Below are 22,284 nucleotides of genomic sequence, written 5' to 3' on the forward strand. Positions count from 1 at the left end.
CCCGTTGCAGGGATTCGAACCGCTGACCTTCTGATCAGCAAGCCCTAGGCTCAGTGGTTTAACCCACAGCGCCACCTGGGTCCCTTTTTCAGAGACTAACACACAGTAAATTTCATATCACTTTTCCAAAGTTTCTCCTAGGGGGTCTAGTTCTATATTGTGTCCTGTATATCCAGTATTGCCCAGTGAGTCATTGGATGCTTTAACTAGCTTGTCTTTTGTTTCCAATTCTAATAATAAATGATACATTATAGACAGATGTTTATCCTTATTTTTTAACAGTTCTTTTTCAAATTGTGAGCTTTGGTCCAAAACATTTTTTGTCTACCTTAAACATACATATCTGGTGGTATTTTAACCAACCTGTAACATGGAGCCCTCAATGCCTTTTTTTTGGCGGCCCTCTGCTAACGTTTAAAAAAAGCATTAAAATCTTACTGTGACATCTGTTAATGAAAGCGCAAACATCTATGTATTAAATTTGCTTAATAATTAAAAGATATCAAATCTATTAAGGGTGTATTTATGAGATGGAAATTTAATTCAGTACGTTGCCCACAGTTTCTGTGCCCACTTGGTATGAAAAGTTCGGCCGCCCTGCCCTAAAAATAATGCACAAGATGCTCATACAGTGTGGAAGAGCTAAGAGTACGTATTGCCTAAAGATGAATATAATCTGCTCTTTTCCTGGGCCTTGGCAAAACTGGAAATTGACAGCAGTATATGCAGCAGTCTATAAATAATGGTTTGGCTTACCAGCCGAAGCAAGTCATCTGCAACTGCAGATGGGGTCTGGGAGAGAAGCAGGGTTTTCTCTCTTTTCTGTGGGATTTGGAAGAGGAAAGAAAAATCAGTAAGTCTCCTGTTGATTACAAGGGAATCCAGCAGTTTCTAATCTGCTTGAATCATAGAAAGATGTCCGGTGAGGTAGGAGCTGGTATGTTTCTGGATGTCTTGCTTACCACAGGGCAAATGGCACACCCGTGGCAAGCAAGCAAGCTGATTTCTAAATTCTTCAGTGTGGGTTTCTAAGGAATGAATGGATGCCTACAAGTGGTTGTAGAGTTCAAAGGCAGGCAAAATAACAAAAAAATTAAAACCGTAATTTAAGTGTGTGGACAATATAGCAGGACAATCTGCAATCCATGTTGGCAGTTCTGATACCAAACTGAAGTGTTTTGCTACTTAAATTGCCATATGCAAAACAAATAGGGCTTTAACTATGGAGATTCTAAGCATGGAGTAAAGTCATTATGTATCAATAAGGAATCATAGCTTTCATTTTTATTCTATTTCTCTGGGCAGGAAACGTTTAAGCAGCAGGCAGGTATACGTACCAAGCGACAGGCAGTTGTCATTCAATGGCTTCCCTTGGTATTGAAGCAGTGGATCTGGAGGTTATGAAGGATGTTGAATCTAGTCACTGTGATCAATACCGAAAGAGGATTTTGCTAACTGGATATGTTTGCAGTTAGCCCTCAACTATCAGCCCATGGAGCAGAGAGAGGGGCCACATACCCTCCCACTTGGAGCCTGTCAAAAAGATTTAAAAGAAAATATGCTTGATATAGCAGAACATAGGTTCAAGCCTACATTCTTCCCTGTATCAGTGGTCTACCATATCAAGCATATTTTCCTTAAAACCTTTTTGATAGCTGCACAAGTGCTCATGTAGGTATACAAATAAAGCTCCCATCCAGTTACTTATGTACATATATAATTAAATGCTTGAATAGTTCCCAAATTGTTCTGGGCAAAGATGGGGAAATGCTATATAGCTTTCTTAAACAGCATTATTTCAGTAGCTTCTAAAATACACCAAAATTTATGCACACAAATGTACTGCAGCAACAGCTGTCTGGGGGCTGTTGTATGAGTTTTCCATGGTACAATATGAAGTGTTTGGAAAGCCTGCAAAACCAGTATGATCAGATACCATTGCAAGTCACAAAAAGAAGCTTTATACCAGGAGCAATGGCACCTCTACCCCACTGTCTTAAAGTCTTTAAAAGCACACATCTGCACAAACAATGGGATATATAAGAAGTTATGCCAATAAAGCTACAAAATAGTTATTAATATGCTAGCATTGCCACCATAGGCATTGTATCACAGATACCATAGTACACAATTTTTTACTAGGGAGTCTGCTTGAGTGCAAACATGGCATTTAAAGGCAACAATCCTATACACACTATCCAGGAAATAAACCTCACCAAATACACTGAAATGTATTTTTCCATAAACTTGTACAGTATAGGAATTGAGAGCCATGGTCAGTACTGTACATTCAATTCCACTGAAGTCATTATATAAATCCATCCTAAAAGAAATAGCCCTGATATTACTAAAAATCATGGCAGCACAATAATGTAAATGGGGCAGCCAGGAGAAAAAGAAGAGAGGAGGGAGCTGTTTAAAAAAACCAAAAAACCGCTAAGTTAAAAGGGTCAGCAGGATAATCTGTTATTTCCTCCCAAACATATCATGTATAAAATCCACACACTCACAGAGGGTAACTAATGGTTACTATTTATTTAGATCAATTTAAAAAGTGCATAGTACAAGCAAAAACCTTAGTTAAAAAACTGCAAATTCCCAAATGGCACAGATACAATTTTTGTCTGGAATGATTCAAACGATTTTAAAGCCTTCCAATCTAAACTATAAAAACGCAAGTCACATTATTACTCATGTCTGCATCAGAAAATTAAGGCTAAGTGAACTGCTGATATTCTATAAGCACATGTGAATCTAGGATCAATGAAGATTTATGTGATCAGGATTTCCCTTTGTTTTGAAGCAAGTTAACAGGAGCTGGAGGATGGGATTTGATCAGGGCCACAGTGTAGAATGTATGGGGGTATAGCCCTCTTCTCCCGTGGTGGTCTTACAATTAAAACTCCCTCCCTGAAGCTGTTTAGCAGGTGGCGGTGACTTTAATTAGGAAACAGCATTAGAAAAGAGAGTAATCCCATCCTCAGTGCCACGGTCCTAATCCAAATCTCTTCTCTACTTCCCCGCCCTGTGTAGCTACTATTAACTTTTTTTAAGTGTGAGAAAGCCTGATGCCATGTCTAGTTTGTGCATTTTTTAAAAAAAGTTTTAGAAACTAAAGCATAAACTGCAAGCCTGCTTTCTCATTCCCATCAAGCAGGCTGCGCAGTGTCTCTTTCTATCTGATCACTGAACCCTTAATACAAAGACCAAGTTCTAAGAACAAGGTCCTTCATGAGAAGTGAATCTTGTAAAGAGGCACTAAAGGACAACTTCATTTCCTCAACCACCACCAGTTTAAGTGCATTGGAAAAGGAGGGAGAATGCAGTTCGTGCCTCTTAGCAGAATATATCCATTTCCCCTAGTACACTGGACTAGATGTTGGTTGACAAGCCCCTATTTCCCCACCATCCCTCCATCTGAAATCTTAAAGCAGAGGTTTTCCAACTGTTCTGGCAATCCTCAAGTTCCCTGCCAGGTTTGGCAAGGGTGCACAAACATCTCTGAAAAGCAGCTTCCAATATGTACAGATGTACTATAGCATGCCGATCCATGCAAACCAAGAGCAATAGGTCCAGGTAGTTGGCACCATACACAAAGCTAAATGTAATGAACACCACCACAGTTTTTTAAAACATTGTTTGAATCTTCTGCAACACACAGTTTTGCGGCAGGTTAAGCAATCTGGAACAGCTCTGATGCACAAAAGACTGTGTTAAAGCGCAGTATGGATTATTCTGTTTGCCCCTAAGTTAGCAAGAATGTGAACATGGTATTAATTGTCATAAGTTGTCTGGGGTGGGTGGAAATAATTTGCTAGTACCCCCCCCCCAATCCATAAACAAAACACTTACCATGGTACAATTTAGGACCCTTATTAAGGCACACTTATTCTACTGTATAAGTGTAAATCACAATGAGATTGGTTTAAATTTGCCATGGCTTCTTCCATAACAAGATGAAAGGAGTCAATAAGGGCCATAACTCAGTGTTGAAGCATCTGCTTTGCATGTAGAAGGTCCTAGACAAATCCTTGGCATTTCCAAGGAATACTGTGAATGTCTCCTGGGAGTGTCGCTGCCAGTCAGTGTAGACAATAGCAAGGAAGATGGACCAATCCAGTACAGTGGTACCTCGGTTTATGAACACAATTGGTTCCGGAAGTCTGTTCATAAACTGAAGCGTTCATAAACTGAAGCGAACGTTCCCATTGAAAGTAATGGAAAGTGAATTAATCTGTTCCAGACGGTCCGCGGAGTAAGCGTTCATAAACTGAAGCAAACTTTCCCATTGAAAGTAATGGAAAGTGGATTAATCCGTTCCAGATGGGTCCACGGAGTACTTAAACTGAAGCGTTCATAAACTGAAGCATGGGTATAATTGGTTCCGGAAGTCTGTTCATAAACTGAAGCGTTCATAAACTGAAGCAAACTTTCCCATTGAAAGTAATGGAAAACGAATTAATCCGTTCCAGATGGATCCGCGGCGTTCATAAACCGAAAATTCATAAACCGAGGTGTTCATAAACCGAGGTTCCACTGTATAAGGCATCTTCCTCAAAAATATTTTTGTTCAAGATCCATATTTTAGGGGTTACTGATGCAAATTTAGTATAGGACCAAATAAATGTTTTGGTCATTATCCCTGCATTGCAGGGGGTTGCACTAGAATGGTGGTCCCTTCCCTTCTGTGAATTACTGCAAGCCATTTTGCTGCGATATTGCTAAATTGCTATAAAATTGTCAGTAAAAAGCTCCATAGCCAATCTAAAACATAAAAGGGTTCTTTTTGTTCTCTGATGAAGAAAAACAGGCAGAGTTGTCTTTCTTTTTTTCACTCCCAGCTGCAGTCTTAGGAACACTTGCTCAGATGCAAGCCCCACTGAATATAATAGGACTTCCAACTAAACATGCACAGGACTGAACAGCATAATGTTCTTAAATTACTTAATGCATATGCATTTGCCTTTCTAGTAGTTAAAGTGGAATTGTGAGTACATGCATACCAAAGCATCTAAGTCATCTTATATTTTCCTGTTGGTCATTCCAAGAATAAAGTAAAGGAGGGAAGATAATTGACAATGCATAAGAAAAATGCAAATTACAATTACCGTACTATATTTCATTTCTGGCAACCATAAATTATGTCTGATTGAAGAGTCTGTTCCAAGAAGCCAAATTTGAGGATGCTTTCAGCATTAAAGCTGTTCTACACATTGCATACAGTACTGTACTGAGATAGCAGAATTCTGGGCTGTACACTTGAGGCTGCAGGTGGGAGGTGCATGCTTTTAAACGCTTCTGCACCTAGGAAGGGGTTCTCTACAAGATGTAAACTATTCCATCAGACACAAAGGTTTCATGAGGCCTTCTCTAATGTGATAGTTTCTTTGGAGCAGGAAAGGTTTTAGCATTCAGAACTATGACACCTTTCACACATTTGCAATTGCAGGTGGTACAGTCCAGAATTTTATCACCTCACCTTACCACTTCAGTGTGCATGCACACGAAAGCTCATACCAAAATAAAAACTTAGTTGGTCTTTAAGGTGCTACTGAAGGAATTTTTTTATTTTACTTACCACTTCAGTTTCTGTGGTATGCAGAATATCTCTTGCTGGGGATTTAAGCAACACTTAAGATGTCTCTTAACATGTCTAAAGACTCCTCTTTGTCTCCCGCACACTTTAAGGGAAAGCTGAACATAGATAATGTAATTCATAATGGATAAAACAACATTTTAAATCCAAATGGCAGTCCTTAAAACTATGTTTAATATTTGCAACCAATCTGTTCTATTTCTGTGAACGTTTGGTGTCTTTACATTACTGCTTGCTGATTCCATCCATAAAAAAATGGCAGCTGGCCTCTTTGCCTTGGAGGCACAGCTTTGGCATGCTGTTTCTAAGAATATGAAAATGTTAACTTCTGAAAATAAATAATGCAGATTGGAGTGATGCTGTTACACAGACAAAGGAAGTGTGTGTGTGTGTGTGTGCGCGCGCAAGTGTCTCATGTGGAAGCACCATTAGGCTAAACACACTTTCTGAGATATAAACCCATTGATCTTGGTAAAATTAATTCTAAGTAAATCTATTAAGGATTAACCCATTAGTCCTTGATTTAAAAAAAGAAAAATGGTACTGGCTTAAAGGTTCTAACAGTGGTCACTAACTTCATAGCTGACAATGCTGCAATGGACCAGTAAAATCTACCCAAAACACTTACTTACTAGCAAAGCAGGAATGAGCCAGAAATAGTTCAGTATTCTGTGTGAAATAATCAATGCAGCTAGTAAGTACATAGGATAAATCTAGTTATATGGACTTAAAAATAGAATGAGATTGTTTTATTTGGTCATTGTGCCCCCCCCCCCCCGGTATTTGAATAAGAGGTATTCTGATCTACAGTTCCACAAACAGTCCAATATGCATAGACTTCTTCCTTCTTTCAAAGGTTTCTAAACAACTTCAGTGACAGGGGAAATGCTTACGAATGCAACATTTTTACCTACATACACCATGCTGCTGCCCTGCCACTGAACTGACTGGGAAACCTTTACAATCCAGAGCAGCTTCACGTGCACATTGGAGCTCTACAATTTACAGAAAATAACTGGATATGGACTGTAATATCCATTACAGAGAAGTATACAGATAACTACTTTTATTATAGTATTTGTAAATATTCCTAGTTTCAAATGTAACATTTAGTTATGCACTCTTTAGTTACCTTAATACAACACTAAATTTATTTGCTTGCTTCCAATAAATACAATTAATTTGGCCTCATTTTAGAGTAGGGTGTACTTTGGACAACACGAACACAGATATAAATAGTAGACAGAATCCCTGTGAAACTATTCTAGTTCGCAGGCACAAAGTAAATCCAAAGTTGTATTGATGAGATACAATTTGGGTTCTTCTAAATTGGGGAGGCTAACGTGTGGCCAGTTGGATGTTGCCAGACAATAATTTACACCATCCCTGACCGTTGGCCATGGATTGGAAATGATGGGAGTTTTAGTCCAGCAATATTAAGAGGAGCCCAGATTAGCCACCCCTGTTCTACATCAACTCTATAGATAATGGCACATTCAATGGGAACTTCTGTGCAGTTCCCTCCACCCCATAAATGTACATAGATCACGGAGACATTGTTGGTGGACTGTGTGCATTTTTGCCATATGCAGGGAAAGAACAATTTGTTTGAAAAATGACAACTAGGCTTTAATTTTCTTTTGGATATTATTGCAAAGTGCAATGCCTGGAGTCCAATGAACACCAGCAAAAATGCCACATTTGTTAACTTATTCAAATATATAATGGGAGGGGGTGCAAAAGAATTTTAAATGTATGGAGCAGAACAGTATTGTGAGCAACATAGAGGAGTATTCTGGTCACGTTCGTTCTTTTGGTCGTGCAATGTTACAGTCGCTGAGCTTCCTCCAGTATGGTCTAGTCCACGGGTGGAGCTGGTGGTTCTTGTCCCTGTGTGTCAAGAATACACTGATTTATATATTTTAATTTCATTTAGCAGCCTGGTTTTCAAGACAGACATTCTATGTAAAGGGGCATGACATAATACGAATTTAAACATAGGCAATCAAATATAAAGCATCTACTTAAAACTACTGAAAGCTAGCGCAAATAACCCAGTGTAACTTAAAACACATACATAAGCAGAACTCAGCACTAATTCTACTGCTTGCAAGTTACTCACTGAAGGCCATGACAAAAAGATGGGTCTTCAAGGCCCATTTAAAAGTATGAAGCTTTCCTCATGTCACATGGGACTGAATTCCACAACAGCAGGCCACCACCAAAACGTCCCTGTTCTATGTGCCCGCCATTAGAACAATAGGAATGTGTACAAAAGAGAATAAAGATTAGAACAGAAGAAAGAAATGTGTACAAGAGAAGAAGCTGTCCATTTTAAGATTCGCCATACACCCTTTTGAGTTTGTTTCCGTTAGGGAATGCAATGGCAGAACCAGGAGTGCCAGGGACAGATAGAACTCTAGCTGACTGAGCTACTGAGAACTGGAAGTATTCAGAGATGTCTTTAGGCCTGGCAGTGAATAGAGATGCCCCATGTCACTCCTTCTGATAGACCAAGAAGACGCTTCCAGAGTGACCACACAATTTATTAGAACCAGGAAGTGGGCACCTGTCATTGTCTACTTAGCAGGGCAGACCTTCCTGTCTGCTGAGGACTAGTCAGCTTATCCCTGGCTCAGTTCCATGCAAAACCATCCCGCCTGATTCCAGCCTGATCCTGATAACAGCTACAACAGGAAATCTTCAATATGTACTCTCAAAAAGAAACAAACAAAAAACAATACACACAGACCTCTTTCTGTTCCCTTTCCTTCTTCTACGCAAGGGTGACCGATCTTCCACATAAGTGCTAGAAGTATAACATACTTGGGGAAATTGTTTTCATTACGTTTTATAAATCTGTCATGCATGAAGTCTGTGCAGTGCTAGTGTGTTGTGTGGGATGAAAGAGGAGGGTATTTGTTGTGTGGGATGAAAGAAGGTCGGCGGTTTGAATCTCTGTGATGGAGTGAGCTCCCGTTGTTCGGTTCCTGCTCCTGCCAACCTAGCAGTTTGAAAGCACGTCAAAGTGCAAGTAGATAAATAGGTACCGCTCCGGCGGGAAGGTAAACGGCATTTCCGTGCGCTGCTCTGGTTCGCCAGAAGTGGCTTAGTCATGCTGGCCACGTGACCCAGAAGCTGTCTGCGGACAAACGCCGACTCCCTTGGCCATTAAAGCAAGATGAGCGCCACAACCCCAGAGTCGTCTGCGACTGGACTTAACTGTCAGCGGTCCCTTTACCTTTAACAACATTACAGATTTCTATTGGTTGAAACTACTGTTTTAAGGTACTTTTTATTTAGGACTGCACCAGATCGCAACACGAACGGTTTCGTAAACAGGAATGCAACATCAGAATGGATGAGGAAAATGCATTACTGGACACAGTGTAGCACAATCTGCCAAAAGCGACATATGAATTGCATTTGTTTCTTGGTTTCTCTTCGAGAAACTCAGGCTTCTGCATCACCTATTCCCCTCTCCCTGCCTCGTCGTCTGACATTATGTAGGGAGGTTAACTAAAACGTCGGAATACTTACATTATGTGGGCTGGATGGTTTTTCAGCTGTAAAAGGTCTTCTTAGGTTAGCAGGTCTCATCAAGAACAGTACCAGTGCCAGAACAAGCCATCCCACCATTATCATTGTCACACTGATGTCATTATCAGCAGACGGATTGGGTCCTGGCACTGGATGGAAAAGAACATATGAATTAAACGGAGTGAAGAATTTCAAATCACTTTTTAAAACTATCTACAATTAGTAGTTAGTACCCATTCCCACCACCCTTCTGAGTAATATCCCTCCCCATCCTCTGACTATACATAGGGTCTGGTGACTTCTGTTTCAGTGTATCTGAAGAAGTGTGCATGCACACAACAGCTCATACCTATGACAAACTTAGTTGGTCTCTAAGGTGCTACTGGAAGGAATTTTTGTTGCAACTACGTCAGACCAACAACCTACCTGTTACAATTAAGGGGACCCAGATGGGGATTATGCAGCATTTTGGGAGAAACAAGAGGGTCAAGCTAAGGTAGAATCTCAGGCTCGACAGATAAGTTCAGCTCGTGAAGGAGGGCTAACTGGCTTGGAAAGAGAAACGTAGCTCCACCTCCTGAGTCACTGAACAAACACGGTCCCATGTGAGTCACTGTACTGACTGCTAAGCCTTAACCTCAAGAAATAGATGACTATTTCTTAAACGCTGTCTGCTTCTTTTCCACTTCGCCTTTAATCGCTTTTAAACTGATCACAGGGCTAGTTATTTCATCTGTACTCATCTCTGAAGGTTTATGGTGCCATCTGCCAACTTTCCAACAAATGAGTTCTCTCAACTTTCTCACTTCCATATTTATTTTCTTCCCTCTGTGTCTTTTACTTGCTGGTCAACAGGGTCCCTAATGTTAGCACCGTTTTCGAAAATGTAAAGAGCAAATACTTGCTGATTGTTACCAAGAACCTGTAATATTATCTACCCACTGACCAATATAAATTTTGTAGCGGTGGTGAAAGGCTGAAGCTATTGAGGCCTCCACACAGGGGGCTTTATGATGGATATAGATATAGACACACATGCAGAACACACACATTTATGCAAAGATACAAGCAGTCTAGTATGTTTACATTAATATTATTTAATAAAGTCACTACCAAATTGATTAAATCCGCAGCAGCAGTGCCTCAGTGGTGCAAAGTGCCTTCCATCAGCTTCGGATAGGGATAGCCTAACTACTGTTGTCTGTGCTCTGGTAACCTCTAGGTTAGATTACTGCAATGCATTATACATAGGGCTGCCCCTGAAGACGGTTTGGAAACTTGCTAATGCAGAAATGGGCAGCCAGGTTGCTCACCAGGACCAAACAGTTTGAACATATTACACCAATCCTGGCCCAACGGCACAGGCTGTCAATTATGGCCCAATTCAAACTACTGGTTTTGATCTATAAAGCCCCAAAACAGCTCAGGACCACAATACTTCCAGAGCCACATCTCCCCATATGAACCTACCCAGACCCTGTGATGATCATGTGAGACTCTTATTCATGTGCTGCTTCAGTGAGAGGTCTAGAGGGTGGCAACACAAGAACGGGCCTTTTCTGCAGTGGCTCCCCATTTGTAGAATGCTCTTCCCAAGGAGACTCGCCTGGCACCTTCATTATACACCTTTAGGCACCAGGCAAAAACATTCCTCTTCAACCAGGCCTTTGGCTGATGAACATCCTATATCCTTTTAAATATGTTCACAAGGGGGTGGTTATTGGTTTTTGTTCTTGTTTTTATTATGTATTTTGTGATTTTATGCTGTGAACTGCCCTGAGATCTTCGGAAGAAGGGTGCTATACAAATTTAACGAATAAATAAAAATAATATAAAAATGGGAGGATTGCTCAGCCATGATTACTGAGCAGAGGGATGCCTCCGCTCAGTCCAAACCTCCCACAGTCTGGCTTGAGAAACAGTTTGGCTTGCTCTGTTAATCTTGCAGCAGTACAGAAAAATAATTCGGCTCAGAGCTCGGTGCCCGAAGAGTGCTGCCATAAGAAGCCAAAGAACATTGAAGGCAGCAGTATCATGTAGTCAGAGTTCTCAGAGAGGAAAGCTGATAAGCGCCCTGCTTTTCTTCTGTAGCCCACAAAACAATATCCCCCTAAACTTCTGGAGGCCTCATTTCACTCATCATTTGGGCAGCAATATAACAGCAACTGATGCGAAAGGGACTGTGAGAGACAAAAGCTAGATATCTGGGCTGCTGTGGAGTTTTAAATCCATCAAATATCTTACAGATAAGCTGACCACCTCTTTAAGAAGCTGTTCTCTTCAAGGCAACACTTGAAGCTCCTGTTTCCAGGGCTCATCAGTTATCTGCATATCCGCCAAAGGCATCTCCTGTATGACATCCCTCTCAATGTCAAACTGCGAAAGAGACCTTCAGCTTCCTTGGGCAAAGGTTATTAGCAGTGTCCTTGGGGCAGGGGCAGAGAGGGAAGGCCTAGTAGGAAATAAGCTCAGAGTTGGAAGCAATTAAAATGATAGATTTTTAAAACCTCAGGAGTAAGGTTTCTTCCTCCTCCTGTGACATAGCTCTGTTCAATATACACCGAGCCTCTGACTACCCACTCCTTTCCTCAATGTATTGCAAGAAAACATATTTAAAAATGTAATCAACCTAAATCAAACCGTTAATATTTAATAATTATATAGCATATTGTAAGAATTGCGAAGGTATAGGAAAGGCTTGAAAAGTTTGTGGCATGCTTTAAACATGTTCATAATTTATCTTTGCAACAGCCTTCAAGGAGGACAGGATATTGTTCATGTGGCAGACGGGAGCTCTGAGCTAGAAGCTTGCTGAAGGCCATCTAGTTCATGGCTAAACTGATATTTGGACTGGGGACTATTTGTTCCCAGCTCACATCATGACGATAACCACAATCTTATGCAGAGATTTTGCCAATGGGGCAGAGAGGAAGGGCCCTATCCTGTAAAGCAGGGATGGGAAATCTTTATGCTGCTGAGCATGGGTAGGCAAACTAAGGCCCAGGGGCCAGATCCAGCCCAATTGCCTTCTAAATCTAGTCCATGGACGATCGGAGAATCAGTGTGTTTTTACATGAGTAGAATGTGTCCTTTTATTTAAAATGCATCTCTGGGTTATTTGTGGGGCATAGGAATTCATTCATTCTGAGGTCTGAGGGCCAGTGGACCGGCCCCCTGCTGAAAAAGTTTGCTGACCCCTGCTGCTGAGGGTTGCATTCTCTCGTGGGACACATGTCAATGCTGGGCAGAGGAGGGCTGATGAGGGGCAGGAACAAAGTTTTATGTATTAAATAATCCAGAACAAAGGCTCCATTCTTCAGCTTTCGTCATGGCTAGCTCAGATTAGAAATCCTATGCAGGTCTACTCAGATGTAAGCCCTGAGCTAGGTTTGATGGGGTTATTTTCTGGACAGCAATTCCATTCTGACTTTAGTGAGCTATATACGTACACACCCAATTTACCAGTATTTTCACCATATAAAATACTGCCCTTTATGGAACTATATAGAAAGAGGGAAAGCACAATTTTAAAAGCTAAGAGAAGGAAGGAGGAAACACAGAAGAATGAAGAAACTGATAGAATGGAGAAATTGAGAAGCTACAGTAAATGTTGGAGGGTACACAAAACTAGCGGGGGGGGGGGGTTACACATTGCACTTGGGCCACAGGTTGCTCTCCACTGTGTTGCAAAGGGAGATGCAACACGCCTTGGTGAAAAGACAGAATAAAAGTATGGTGTGAAGACACAGAAGACAACCACCTTGTTAAGCTAAGCTAGTCTGAGAGTGGTCAGTGCCCAAAAGGTAAGGTAAAATACCCCTGGATGGTTAAGTCCAGTCAAAGGTGACTATGGGGTTGCAGCGCTCATCTCACTTTCAGGCCGAGGGAGCCTGTGTTTGAGCCAATCAAAGCTGACAGAGACAACAACAGAATTAGCTGCCCCCAGAAGGGCCACTCTTTCTCTGTGCCAAGTCTCTGCTTTGGCAAGGTATTTTCCCAATCTTTATGGACATAACAGTGTCATTAGACACCAATTTTACTTGCAAAAATACAATTTTTAAAGTTTTTAAGCTAGCCTATAGTATCTCAAAGCAAATGAGTGCTGTTTCACTTTGTCTGGATGCAAAGACCAAACCCAACAGCTTCAAACTTCCACAGAAAGACTCCAAATGTGCAAAAATTCAGGGAGTTCCCCTCACAAGTCATCTTTTTTCATAATGATTCATTCATCTGCAGCAATGGAACAGACGTCAGGGTGACTTCAGCAGAGCCCCTGCCCTCCTGCTTCCTAAACCTAAACCCCACCCAAAGTTCCAGCCTTTACTGCTGTAATCATTGGCCAAAAGGGTTTGTTTGTGTAAGTTGGGTCTCAGACAGGAAGCAAAATAATCATAGGCTCCCAAACCACTTGCTGCATTCCTCCAGCTCTTCATTCCTATCAGCAGATGTGACTAAGGGAAGACAGCAGACATCATAATTCCCTGCCAATTCGCGCTAAGCCCCCTCACCTCAAATCTAGAAATAAGCTTATCATTCCACTAGGCATTTGGTCTTTTCAGTTGATATTGGGGGGTGGGGGTGGGAAGTGTTTTCAATTTTTTATCTGCTGTTCCCATCTTCTTTTAAACTGCTTTGAGTATGTTTCCCTGATCGGCCCCCTTAATTCTAATATGTAAGCCACCATGAACGTTTGATCTAAGAACAGAAATCGTGTGTGTGTGAAGTTCCTAAATGAATTGTGTGTGGCAGAATCTATAAATTCTATATGCAAGCCACCTCGAGGGTTTCATGTAAGACATAAATTCAGGATATAAAGTTCCCAAATTCATTTGTGTGCCAGAATCTACACTCTCCACAGCCCTGCTTAGGGAACCTATGATCTTCCAGATGCTGTTGGACTCTGATTCTCATAAGTCCAGGCAGCTTGGCCAGTCAGGGATGATGGGAATTGGAGTCCAACAACATCTGGAGTCCCTCATTTCCAGTTTAAGAGAAGGGTGGTAGGAGGGCACAAAATCAATACAGAAGAAAGCTAGTGACAGGGAATCCGGAGATGTGACACTGAGAATCTAAAGGAGCAAGTCAAAATGTAGTCTAGCAAGCCATTCCCCATTGACTACAGGCCCCCAGACGTCAAAGATTCCATAGGCGTACAACATCTGCCCTTGCAATTGGCTGGCAAGCAGCATGAAACTTCTGGGTTGGCTAAGCCTGGTGCAAATATTAGCAGCCGGGCCTTCTGCCTTGCCTGCTACGCAAAGCAGGTATTCCTTAGTGCTGCACTTGAGGTTCCAGCCAGGGGCGTAGCCAGGATCAAAACGGGGGGGGGCAAGCCATGGTCGTTCAGGGGCGGGGCCAAGGCACAGAAGGGGAGGGGCCACAAAGTGGGCGGGGCTAAAGGGCCAACGGGCCTGATGACATCGTGGCGGTGGCAGCAGCGGCCACCTTGTACTTCTGGGGCTGGTAGCGTTGGCGGCTACCCTGCTTGGCTGGAGAGGACGGGAGGGTCAGGCAGGCAAGAGGGGGTGGCAGGGCGGGCGAGGACGAGGCAAGACACGGCCGCAGCCACGACGGCTTCGAGGCGTTGCTGCATATCAGCATAATATTTCAACCATGGTTCAAGCCCCACCTTAGGAAAAAATCCTGCATTGCAGGGGGTTGGACTAGATGACCCTTGTGGTCCCTTCTGACTACAATTCTATGATTCTATTGATATATTACCATAGCATATGCATCATTCTGCTTTCTTGAATTGTCCTACTCCTAGGCATAGCATCCAACTCCTAGAGGCCTAGGTGCCCCCCCCAATTACTGGTAAATACCGTATTTGAAAGAGTCATCCCCCCATGTTGATGGGCTTTCTATGTGGGGCTTATCTGCCCCCCCCTGTATTTTATTAAGGATGGAAGAGGGAGGGAAGGAAGGAAGAAATAGAGAGAGAGATAACTCATATTTGTGGGTGTCTCTGGATGACGCTGTGATGCTGGAACTCTGCAGCAAGAGGACAGGAGGGTCGGGCAGGCGAGAGGGGGTGGAAGGGCGGGCGAGGGTGAGGCAAGGCATGGCCGCAGCCACGACGGCTCCGAGGTGTTGCTGCATATCAGCATAATATTTCAACCATGGTTCAAGCCCCACCTTAGGAAAAAAATCCTGCATTGCAGCGGGTTGGACTAGATGACCCTTGTGGTCCCTTCCGACTACAATTCTATGATTCCATTGATATATTACCATACCATATGCATCGTTCTGCTTTCTTGAATTGTCCTACTCCTAGGCATAGCAGCCAACTCCTGGAGGCCTAGGTGCCTCCCCCCCCCCAATTACTGGTAAATACCGTATTTGAAAGAGTCATCCCCCCATGTTGATGGGCTTTCTATGTGGGGCTTATCTGCCTCCCCCCGTATTTTATTAAGGATGGAAGAGGGAGGGAAGGAAGGAAGAAATAGAGAGAGGGATAACTCATATTTGTGGGTGCCTCTGGGTGACACTGTGATGCTGGAACTCTGCATGTACAGGAGCCTTGTAAGCAGCTTTCTCTCTGCTTGATTTACAGCAGGCACGTCCAACAGGTAGATTGTGATCTACCAGTAGATCACTGGATGTCTGTGGTAGATCACTGGTAGGTCACTGGCACCCCTAAAAAAAGCTCACCCAAAATTTTCCTCCTCCCTCAAAAAAGTTGAACTATGACCTGAAGCCCTAAACAAAAATGGGCCTCCCTCCCTCCTAAAAGAAGCTCAACAAGTTTGACCTAAACCCCAAAAAACAGGGCTTCCCTTCCTTAAAAAAAAAACTCAACAGCTTTGACCTGAACCCCCCAAAAGGGGGTAGATCACCCCCAGTTTTAAACTCTGAGTAGATCAGAGTCTCTTGGGAGGTGGCCACCCCTGATTTACAGTATACAGATGCAGGAGGAGGGGCAGACTGGAACACCAATGCTTTTTATAAACATCACTGTGTCTGTCAAAGCTACAGCCCCCCCTTTCTTATTCACTTCTTTTTAGCCTTGCAGAGCCACCTTAGTCAAATTGAATCCTCTGAGTCTGCACCCTCATTAAATCGCCAATAGAACTCTTAATGCTCCTGAATGCTCATTAACAACTCCCACTTAAGAACAATAGGGTAAAATGGTCAGCTATCGAATCTTGCCTGGGGATATATGCTCCATTGTCTTAACTGCTTAACTACTGGTAGCCACTTTGCTTTATTTATTTGATGTGTTTTTGTTACTGCTGTCTCTCTCCCCCCCCCCCAGCAAGCGGAGAGTTAGCTGCTCTTGCTAAAGCAAAGCCCTTTCCACTTCAGTTTTTGGAGGGGAAAAGTGCTGGTTATGGTCTGTAAAATACATTAATTTTTTTGCTTCTAGGGGGGGGCAGCTGCCCCCTCCTGCCCCCCCTTGCCTACGCCCATGGTTCCAGCATTTAGACAGCTGGCCATGCAGTTAACTCTCCAGGTCTGGATACTCATAGCCTCTTACTGGCCCCAACACACTTTATGTAAAAATTCCAAACATGTTCTTACTCACAGCTAATTCTCTCTGTATTTTTATATCACTCCTAAACATCCAAACACTGCCAACCCCCTCCCCCTTTTTTTCAAACGAGTAGGAAAGATGGAAAATAAGACTGTAGTGTGCTATCTGGCATGATGAATCATGAACCTTACCTGGGTCTAGTACCTGGCTGGAACGTTTATGCATTTCAAAACTGGAAGATCAACTTCCAACTAAGAAAAAAAACTTCTTGTGTTCCTTTGGTTCAAATTACCAATACTACAAGGTATACAATGGCACAATTCTTTCTGAATTATCTAGACCTTTTTCTGTTTGGATCAAAACGCATGCCCCATAAATTTCTCAAAATTCTGTTTTGATATCCTAATCTGATGATACTTTTCACAGAGCAACACAGCCCTCAGCCATGCATTCTCTCCCCCCCCCACACACATTTTCTATTTTAGGAAATAAACGCCTTTTAAGTTTTATTACAACCAAGGTATATAAAAAGTTATGAACTAAATAAAGTGAAATACAGTTGCAGAGAAAACAATCTAAAGCAGAAGTCCTATGCAGGGAGAAAGGGCTTCTGAATCATTTCTTATCCAGTGGTTATTCCGTTTATTAAAAAATCACCCCTTCCCAAATTGCAGCAAGAAAGCAAATGGGAACATTTTAAATGGGAGGGGGACCAGAGAGAAAACCTAAGAAGTATCTCCCTGCTTCTGTGAATTCTCCCACTTTAGACTGCAACAATCCCTGTGGTATTTTGTGAAAAGAAAAGAAAAAGGTGAAAAGGTGAAATATGAAACTCAGTCTAATCCACAGTTAGGCCTCAGACATACCGTAATCTTTTCCTTTGCATCTATTCCTTAACACTAATTATTTTAGCCCTGAGATTAGCAGGAGGGTCACTCCTACTTGCCATTTCCATTGATGAGAGTAGCTTGTTATATGGGGAACCAGAGTAAGGCCTCCTTTGTAGTGATGCCCACCCCCAGCTTAGACTCACAGAAAGCTTTCTGATCTAAATGGAATTTTGCCACATGATGCTTGCTTAGGCATGCTTAGACTTATTCTGTCCAACTATCTTCCTGTATTTTGTAATGCTTGTGGCTGTTGTTTTATTGGTGTTTAAATTGCATCATCATCATCATCATCATCATCATCATCATCATCATCATCATTATTTTAGATATATTTCTGTTGATATATATAAAAACAGCTGTTGTGTTGCTTTGTGCTGGAGAGCAATATACAAAAGCGTTTTAAAATATACATGCAAGATTTCCCTATTACTCACGTTCCTGAAGGCATTCCGTGTCTGTGCAGTAGGATTGGGATTGCCGTAACTGAAATGAAGAGAACAGAAACCTGCTTAGAGAAAAAAGAGATTTCATCCGTTCTAAGATTTGTGGGTGAGTCTTCAGAATTTCTGAAATCAAATGAACTTTGGAGAGTCGAGTGCAAAGTCTTGGAAGTTAACTATTGTTAACTACATGGGTTTTACTTTCAAAAAATTACTTGTATATAAAAATTCTTTATTTTTCAGCTTTTCAATAAGTGCTAGAAATTTGGTGATAATCACTGGTCGGAAAAAGATGTTCCTTTCTTTTTTTTTAAGTAGCCTCTCCCAATACATTGCATCACAGTTGGCTTTTGAAACCAAAGCAGTTGGCTGTACAATACGGAGGAGTTGCTATTAAAAATAATGACGTGCGGACCAATTCCAAATCTCTGGCCAGACACAATCTTCTACTGCAGGCTTCCTCAAACTGGATCAGAAAGAGCAGGCCTAAACCAGATATATATCCAAATGCGCATCTCAGAGCAAATGCGGGCTCTCCACACTACTCTACATCATTTTCAATGGAATGCTCACTTGGGGACAAACTATGTTATATTAAGCATGTTTTTAAAAACACCATGCTGAGCACTGGTGGCTTTAATTTTGAAAGAAAAACAGCTAGAAAAACAGGGTCTTGATCCAGATTAGGACACTGTACCACTTTCCCCGCCAAAATCTGCCCCAGCATACCCTCCGGCGCCTCCCCCCATTTCCCAGAGTTGACAGCCCCCCCCAGTCCTTCCAGCTTCCTTTAGGCAAGGCCAAGAAAGGCAGGCTGCAAACAAGCCCCTCTCCTCACTTGCAGCAAGTCATAAAAATAGCCCCGGCCCAGGAGGACAATCCACACGCTACCAGGCAGGCTGGAAGAGGAGGGATTCCAGCAGCTCCTGTTCCCTCAGCTCCTGCGGCCGCGTACGTGAATGCTGCTTGGCCCTGCTCCCCAGGGTGCTTGTACTTTCCACGCGCGCTGCGCTCTTACCTCTCCAGTCCCGGCCTTGCACTGTGCGTGCAGGTTGAGCGCCACTGCCTCCGCCACCGCACCTGGACACCGAGTCCGTGTGCCTCAGGCGAGCCGCCACCCAGCCAGGTTTCGGCGCTGCACTGGCTGCTGGGTTAGCGGAGCCCAGCAGCCATTAGTCAGTCAGTCGCCCCAAACCGGGTGGAAGGATGGAGGCAGGGGAACAAGCCCCGCAGCACCCCCTCCCAGTTGCTTGGGCACGGCCGACACCGCTTGCTATCCCCCGGCCGCCTCAGCATGGAGGGAAGGACGGAGGGAAGGAGGCCAGATGGGTGCCACGGAGCCAGTGGGGAGAGCCCCGGACTGCGGGAAGGCATCCGAGCCTTCCCACCAACAGGGATGACCCTGGCACTGCGTTTCATTGGTAGAGCTGCTGCCATGTGGCGTTGCCTCTACCAATGAAACACAGCGCCGGGGTGAGGAATGACCCAGGCGCTGCAGAGCGGAACAGGGTCCTAGTGCCCCTGCTCTGCTCACTTACCTCCCTGGTCTCCCGAGTGGCGCGGGTGGCGGGCGTGCAGGAGGAGGGAAAAGGGAAGTCGCTGCACAGCTCCCCCACTTGCTGGGGCGCCCCTCAGCGCCCAGGTGCCCCACACCACTAGACCCAATGGGTGAGCCGGCCCTGCCTGCCCCTCCCTTCCCATCAGCTGCTAATTGTCCTTAAAGGTACCTTTCGCAGTAAAACGTCACAAGGGGCAGCTGTGGGGTGGATTTTTGGCAGGGAAATAGCTAAGGGTCCCACGTGACTATGTTTCCTTCACAACAGAAGCGGTAAGTTTAGGCGTGCTTTTTTAAAAGCATGGTTAATGTAGCTATGTAATTTAGCCACACTACAACAACACTCAGAAATCCAAGAATGCATGCCAAAGGTCAACTCCAACCCCATCCTTTAAATTTTGATGGTGATTCTCCAAGGGGCATTTCCTAAGCACAAGTCCCTCCTCGTTTTTTGTTCCAGTGCTATCAGATGAGTGTTCACCTATGCAATTTGCTTCACTTCCATCTTTTTACAGTGGCCAGCCCTTGATTCCTTCTGCATTGGAGGGATATGGGAATTAGAGATTTCACACACACAGAGGATTTCCCCAACTATATTGAAGGTTTCTCACACCTGTCCTTTCTCCTATTTTAGCATCAACACAAAACACCCACTTTACAATCAGAGAGAGAACATATCCAAAGGTTTGGCTTTAATTCTTGGCAAATGGAAAACTCTCTACAGTGGAATCTCGGTTTACGAACGCAATCAGTTCCACGGAGGCATTCGTAAACGGAGGCATTCGCTCCCTGAAGTCACGCTTCTGTGCAGATCGCTTCTGCGATCTGCGCATCTGACGCCGCGGAACCCAGATGTAAACAATTCCGGGTCCACGGTGTTCGTAAACGGAGGCGTTCATAAACAGAGGTAGGTGTAAACCGAGGTTCCACTTTAATCGCTTCTGCTTTGACTTCTGTCTAGCAAGCTCTTTCAATAAGCTTTGTAGTACATGAGTTGTTCTAATGAGGGAGAGCTCTGCACAAGCCTGCAGACATTTTGCAGACGTAGATAAAGATAAACTGTACCTAACACATTTTAAAATTTGATTTGAATGAATCACGTTTCATTAATTTCACTGGGGCTTGACTGCAGGTGAGCTTCAAGCAGACTGTGTCCAGTGGTTTGTATTATGTAACATACAACCATATGTACCAGGTAAAAATAGAAATCATATGAGCACAACTTACTGCATTTTTAACCTACACCACCATTCTAAAGGGGGCTTATAACCACACACCTTGCAGTGTTGCTTCCCTACCAAAAGAGGGCAATGTTGATGTAGGCAAGATAGAAAAATAATGGAAAAATATATACGGTAGTAGTACAGTATTAATAAGATTCCTAGAGATTGCCTTGCCTTTATTATACACATTCTGGAGATAAGGTTATTGGAAATGGGCATCCACAAGAGATAGTTGCCCCCTGGTGAACCTAATTTCCAGCTTCCATTTTTCAAAAAGAAAGTATTTAGACCTCGTAGAACTTGAGATATGATCTCCCCTTAACAGACTGTGTGCCAGTTTCATTTCCCTCCTCAGCAGTTTAAATCAAAATTCATATACAGTAATCCTTTCAAAAATGCCCCTCCCTCACATTTGACACAAGACGCAGTATGTTAAGGATTTTGTGTTTCAAGAATTCTCTCTCTCTCTCTCTCTCTCTCTCTCTCTCTCTCTCTCTCTCTCTCTCTCTCTCTCTCACACACACACACACACACACACCTCTACACACACCTCTCACTGGGTTCATTTGCATTAATACTCCCATAACTCCATCCTGAACCTATTTTATCTGATACAATCTCAACTGACTTTGACGATGTTGCCGATGACAACTGTTTTGGGGTCCATGGCTGCATTTGCAATGTGGGCACTGCTGCAAAACGGCTGGCCCGGAAGGACACAGCAATTCACAAACCGGCTGTTGTGGGGACGTGGAGAAAGACTGTAGTTACTACTGCAAGAAAACATCCATTTCACAGAAGGGAAACTAATGAGAGGCTAAGAGGCAAAACACCTTGGCCCTCCAGAAACTTAGCAGAACACATGGCTGGGATACATGAGCCTCAAAACGCAAAGCTACTCCTTGGAACGTAACACTGTTCACAATTAAATTTCCCCTAAATCACCTCTAAATAAAATTAAAACCTCACACACATATGCTCATCTTACCTCTCCCAGACCACACCACCTGGCCCCATAGCCTCCATTTTTTCTTCTTGTTCCCTACCTTTCTTTTAGCTCACAGGTGCACATTTCCTGTCTCCTTATCACTCCTCTAAGTCAACATGCTAATCCTAATTTTTATCTGTCCTCTCTGCTGGACAGAACCGTTCCTTCTCTTCACTGACTGCCTGTTACTGCAACCACCCGTTGCTCATGGCAAAGGGACACTACCAGCCACAGTAGATTGGTTTTGTGATTTCCACCACCACCCCCGTAGGTTTATGGAGCTTGAATTAGTAGGATCCTCGGGTTGCCGAGATCTTGTTTACTACATTTGTTTATTCAAAAGGTAAAGGTAAAGGGCCCCCTGACCATCAGGTCCAGTCATGTCCGACTCTGGGGTTGCGGCACTCATCTCGATCTATAGGTCGAGGGAGCCGGCGTTTGTCCACAGACAGCTTCCGGGTCATGTGGCCAGCATGACAAAGCTGCTTCTGGCGAACCAGAGCAGCGCACGGAAACGCCATTTACCTTCCCGCTGGAGCGGTCCCTATTTATCTGCTTGCACTTTGATGTGCTTTCAA

General features: G+C 43.3%; 2 protein-coding genes across 2 annotated transcripts in view; both read right to left on the reverse strand.

Moving 5' to 3' along the window:
- Nucleotides 1-1,386, reverse strand: part of UGDH (UDP-glucose 6-dehydrogenase) — a 31,612-nt gene extending 30,226 nt beyond the window's left edge. Inside the window, exons 1-2 of the mRNA XM_088660869.1 lie at nucleotides 1,338-1,386; nucleotides 757-822 (exon numbers count right to left, since the gene is read on the reverse strand). The gene's annotated coding sequence lies outside the window, so the exon portion shown is untranslated. The remainder of the gene's footprint in view (nucleotides 1-756; nucleotides 823-1,337) is intronic.
- A 1,134-nt stretch (nucleotides 1,387-2,520) lies between these two features.
- SMIM14 (small integral membrane protein 14) overlaps nucleotides 2,521-22,284 on the reverse strand; it is a 31,963-nt gene continuing 12,199 nt past the window's right edge. Inside the window, exons 3-5 of the mRNA XM_035113020.3 lie at nucleotides 17,935-17,983; nucleotides 9,137-9,285; nucleotides 2,521-7,486 (exon numbers count right to left, since the gene is read on the reverse strand). Of these exons, the coding sequence (XP_034968911.1) occupies nucleotides 7,454-7,486; nucleotides 9,137-9,285; nucleotides 17,935-17,983 (231 nt within the window). The 3' untranslated portion in view covers nucleotides 2,521-7,453. The remainder of the gene's footprint in view (nucleotides 7,487-9,136; nucleotides 9,286-17,934; nucleotides 17,984-22,284) is intronic.

Source organism: Zootoca vivipara, chromosome Z1 (assembly GCF_965207765.1).
Source record: "Zootoca vivipara chromosome Z1, rZooViv2.hap1.1, whole genome shotgun sequence".
NCBI classification, from domain to species: Eukaryota; Metazoa; Chordata; class Lepidosauria; order Squamata; family Lacertidae; genus Zootoca; species Zootoca vivipara.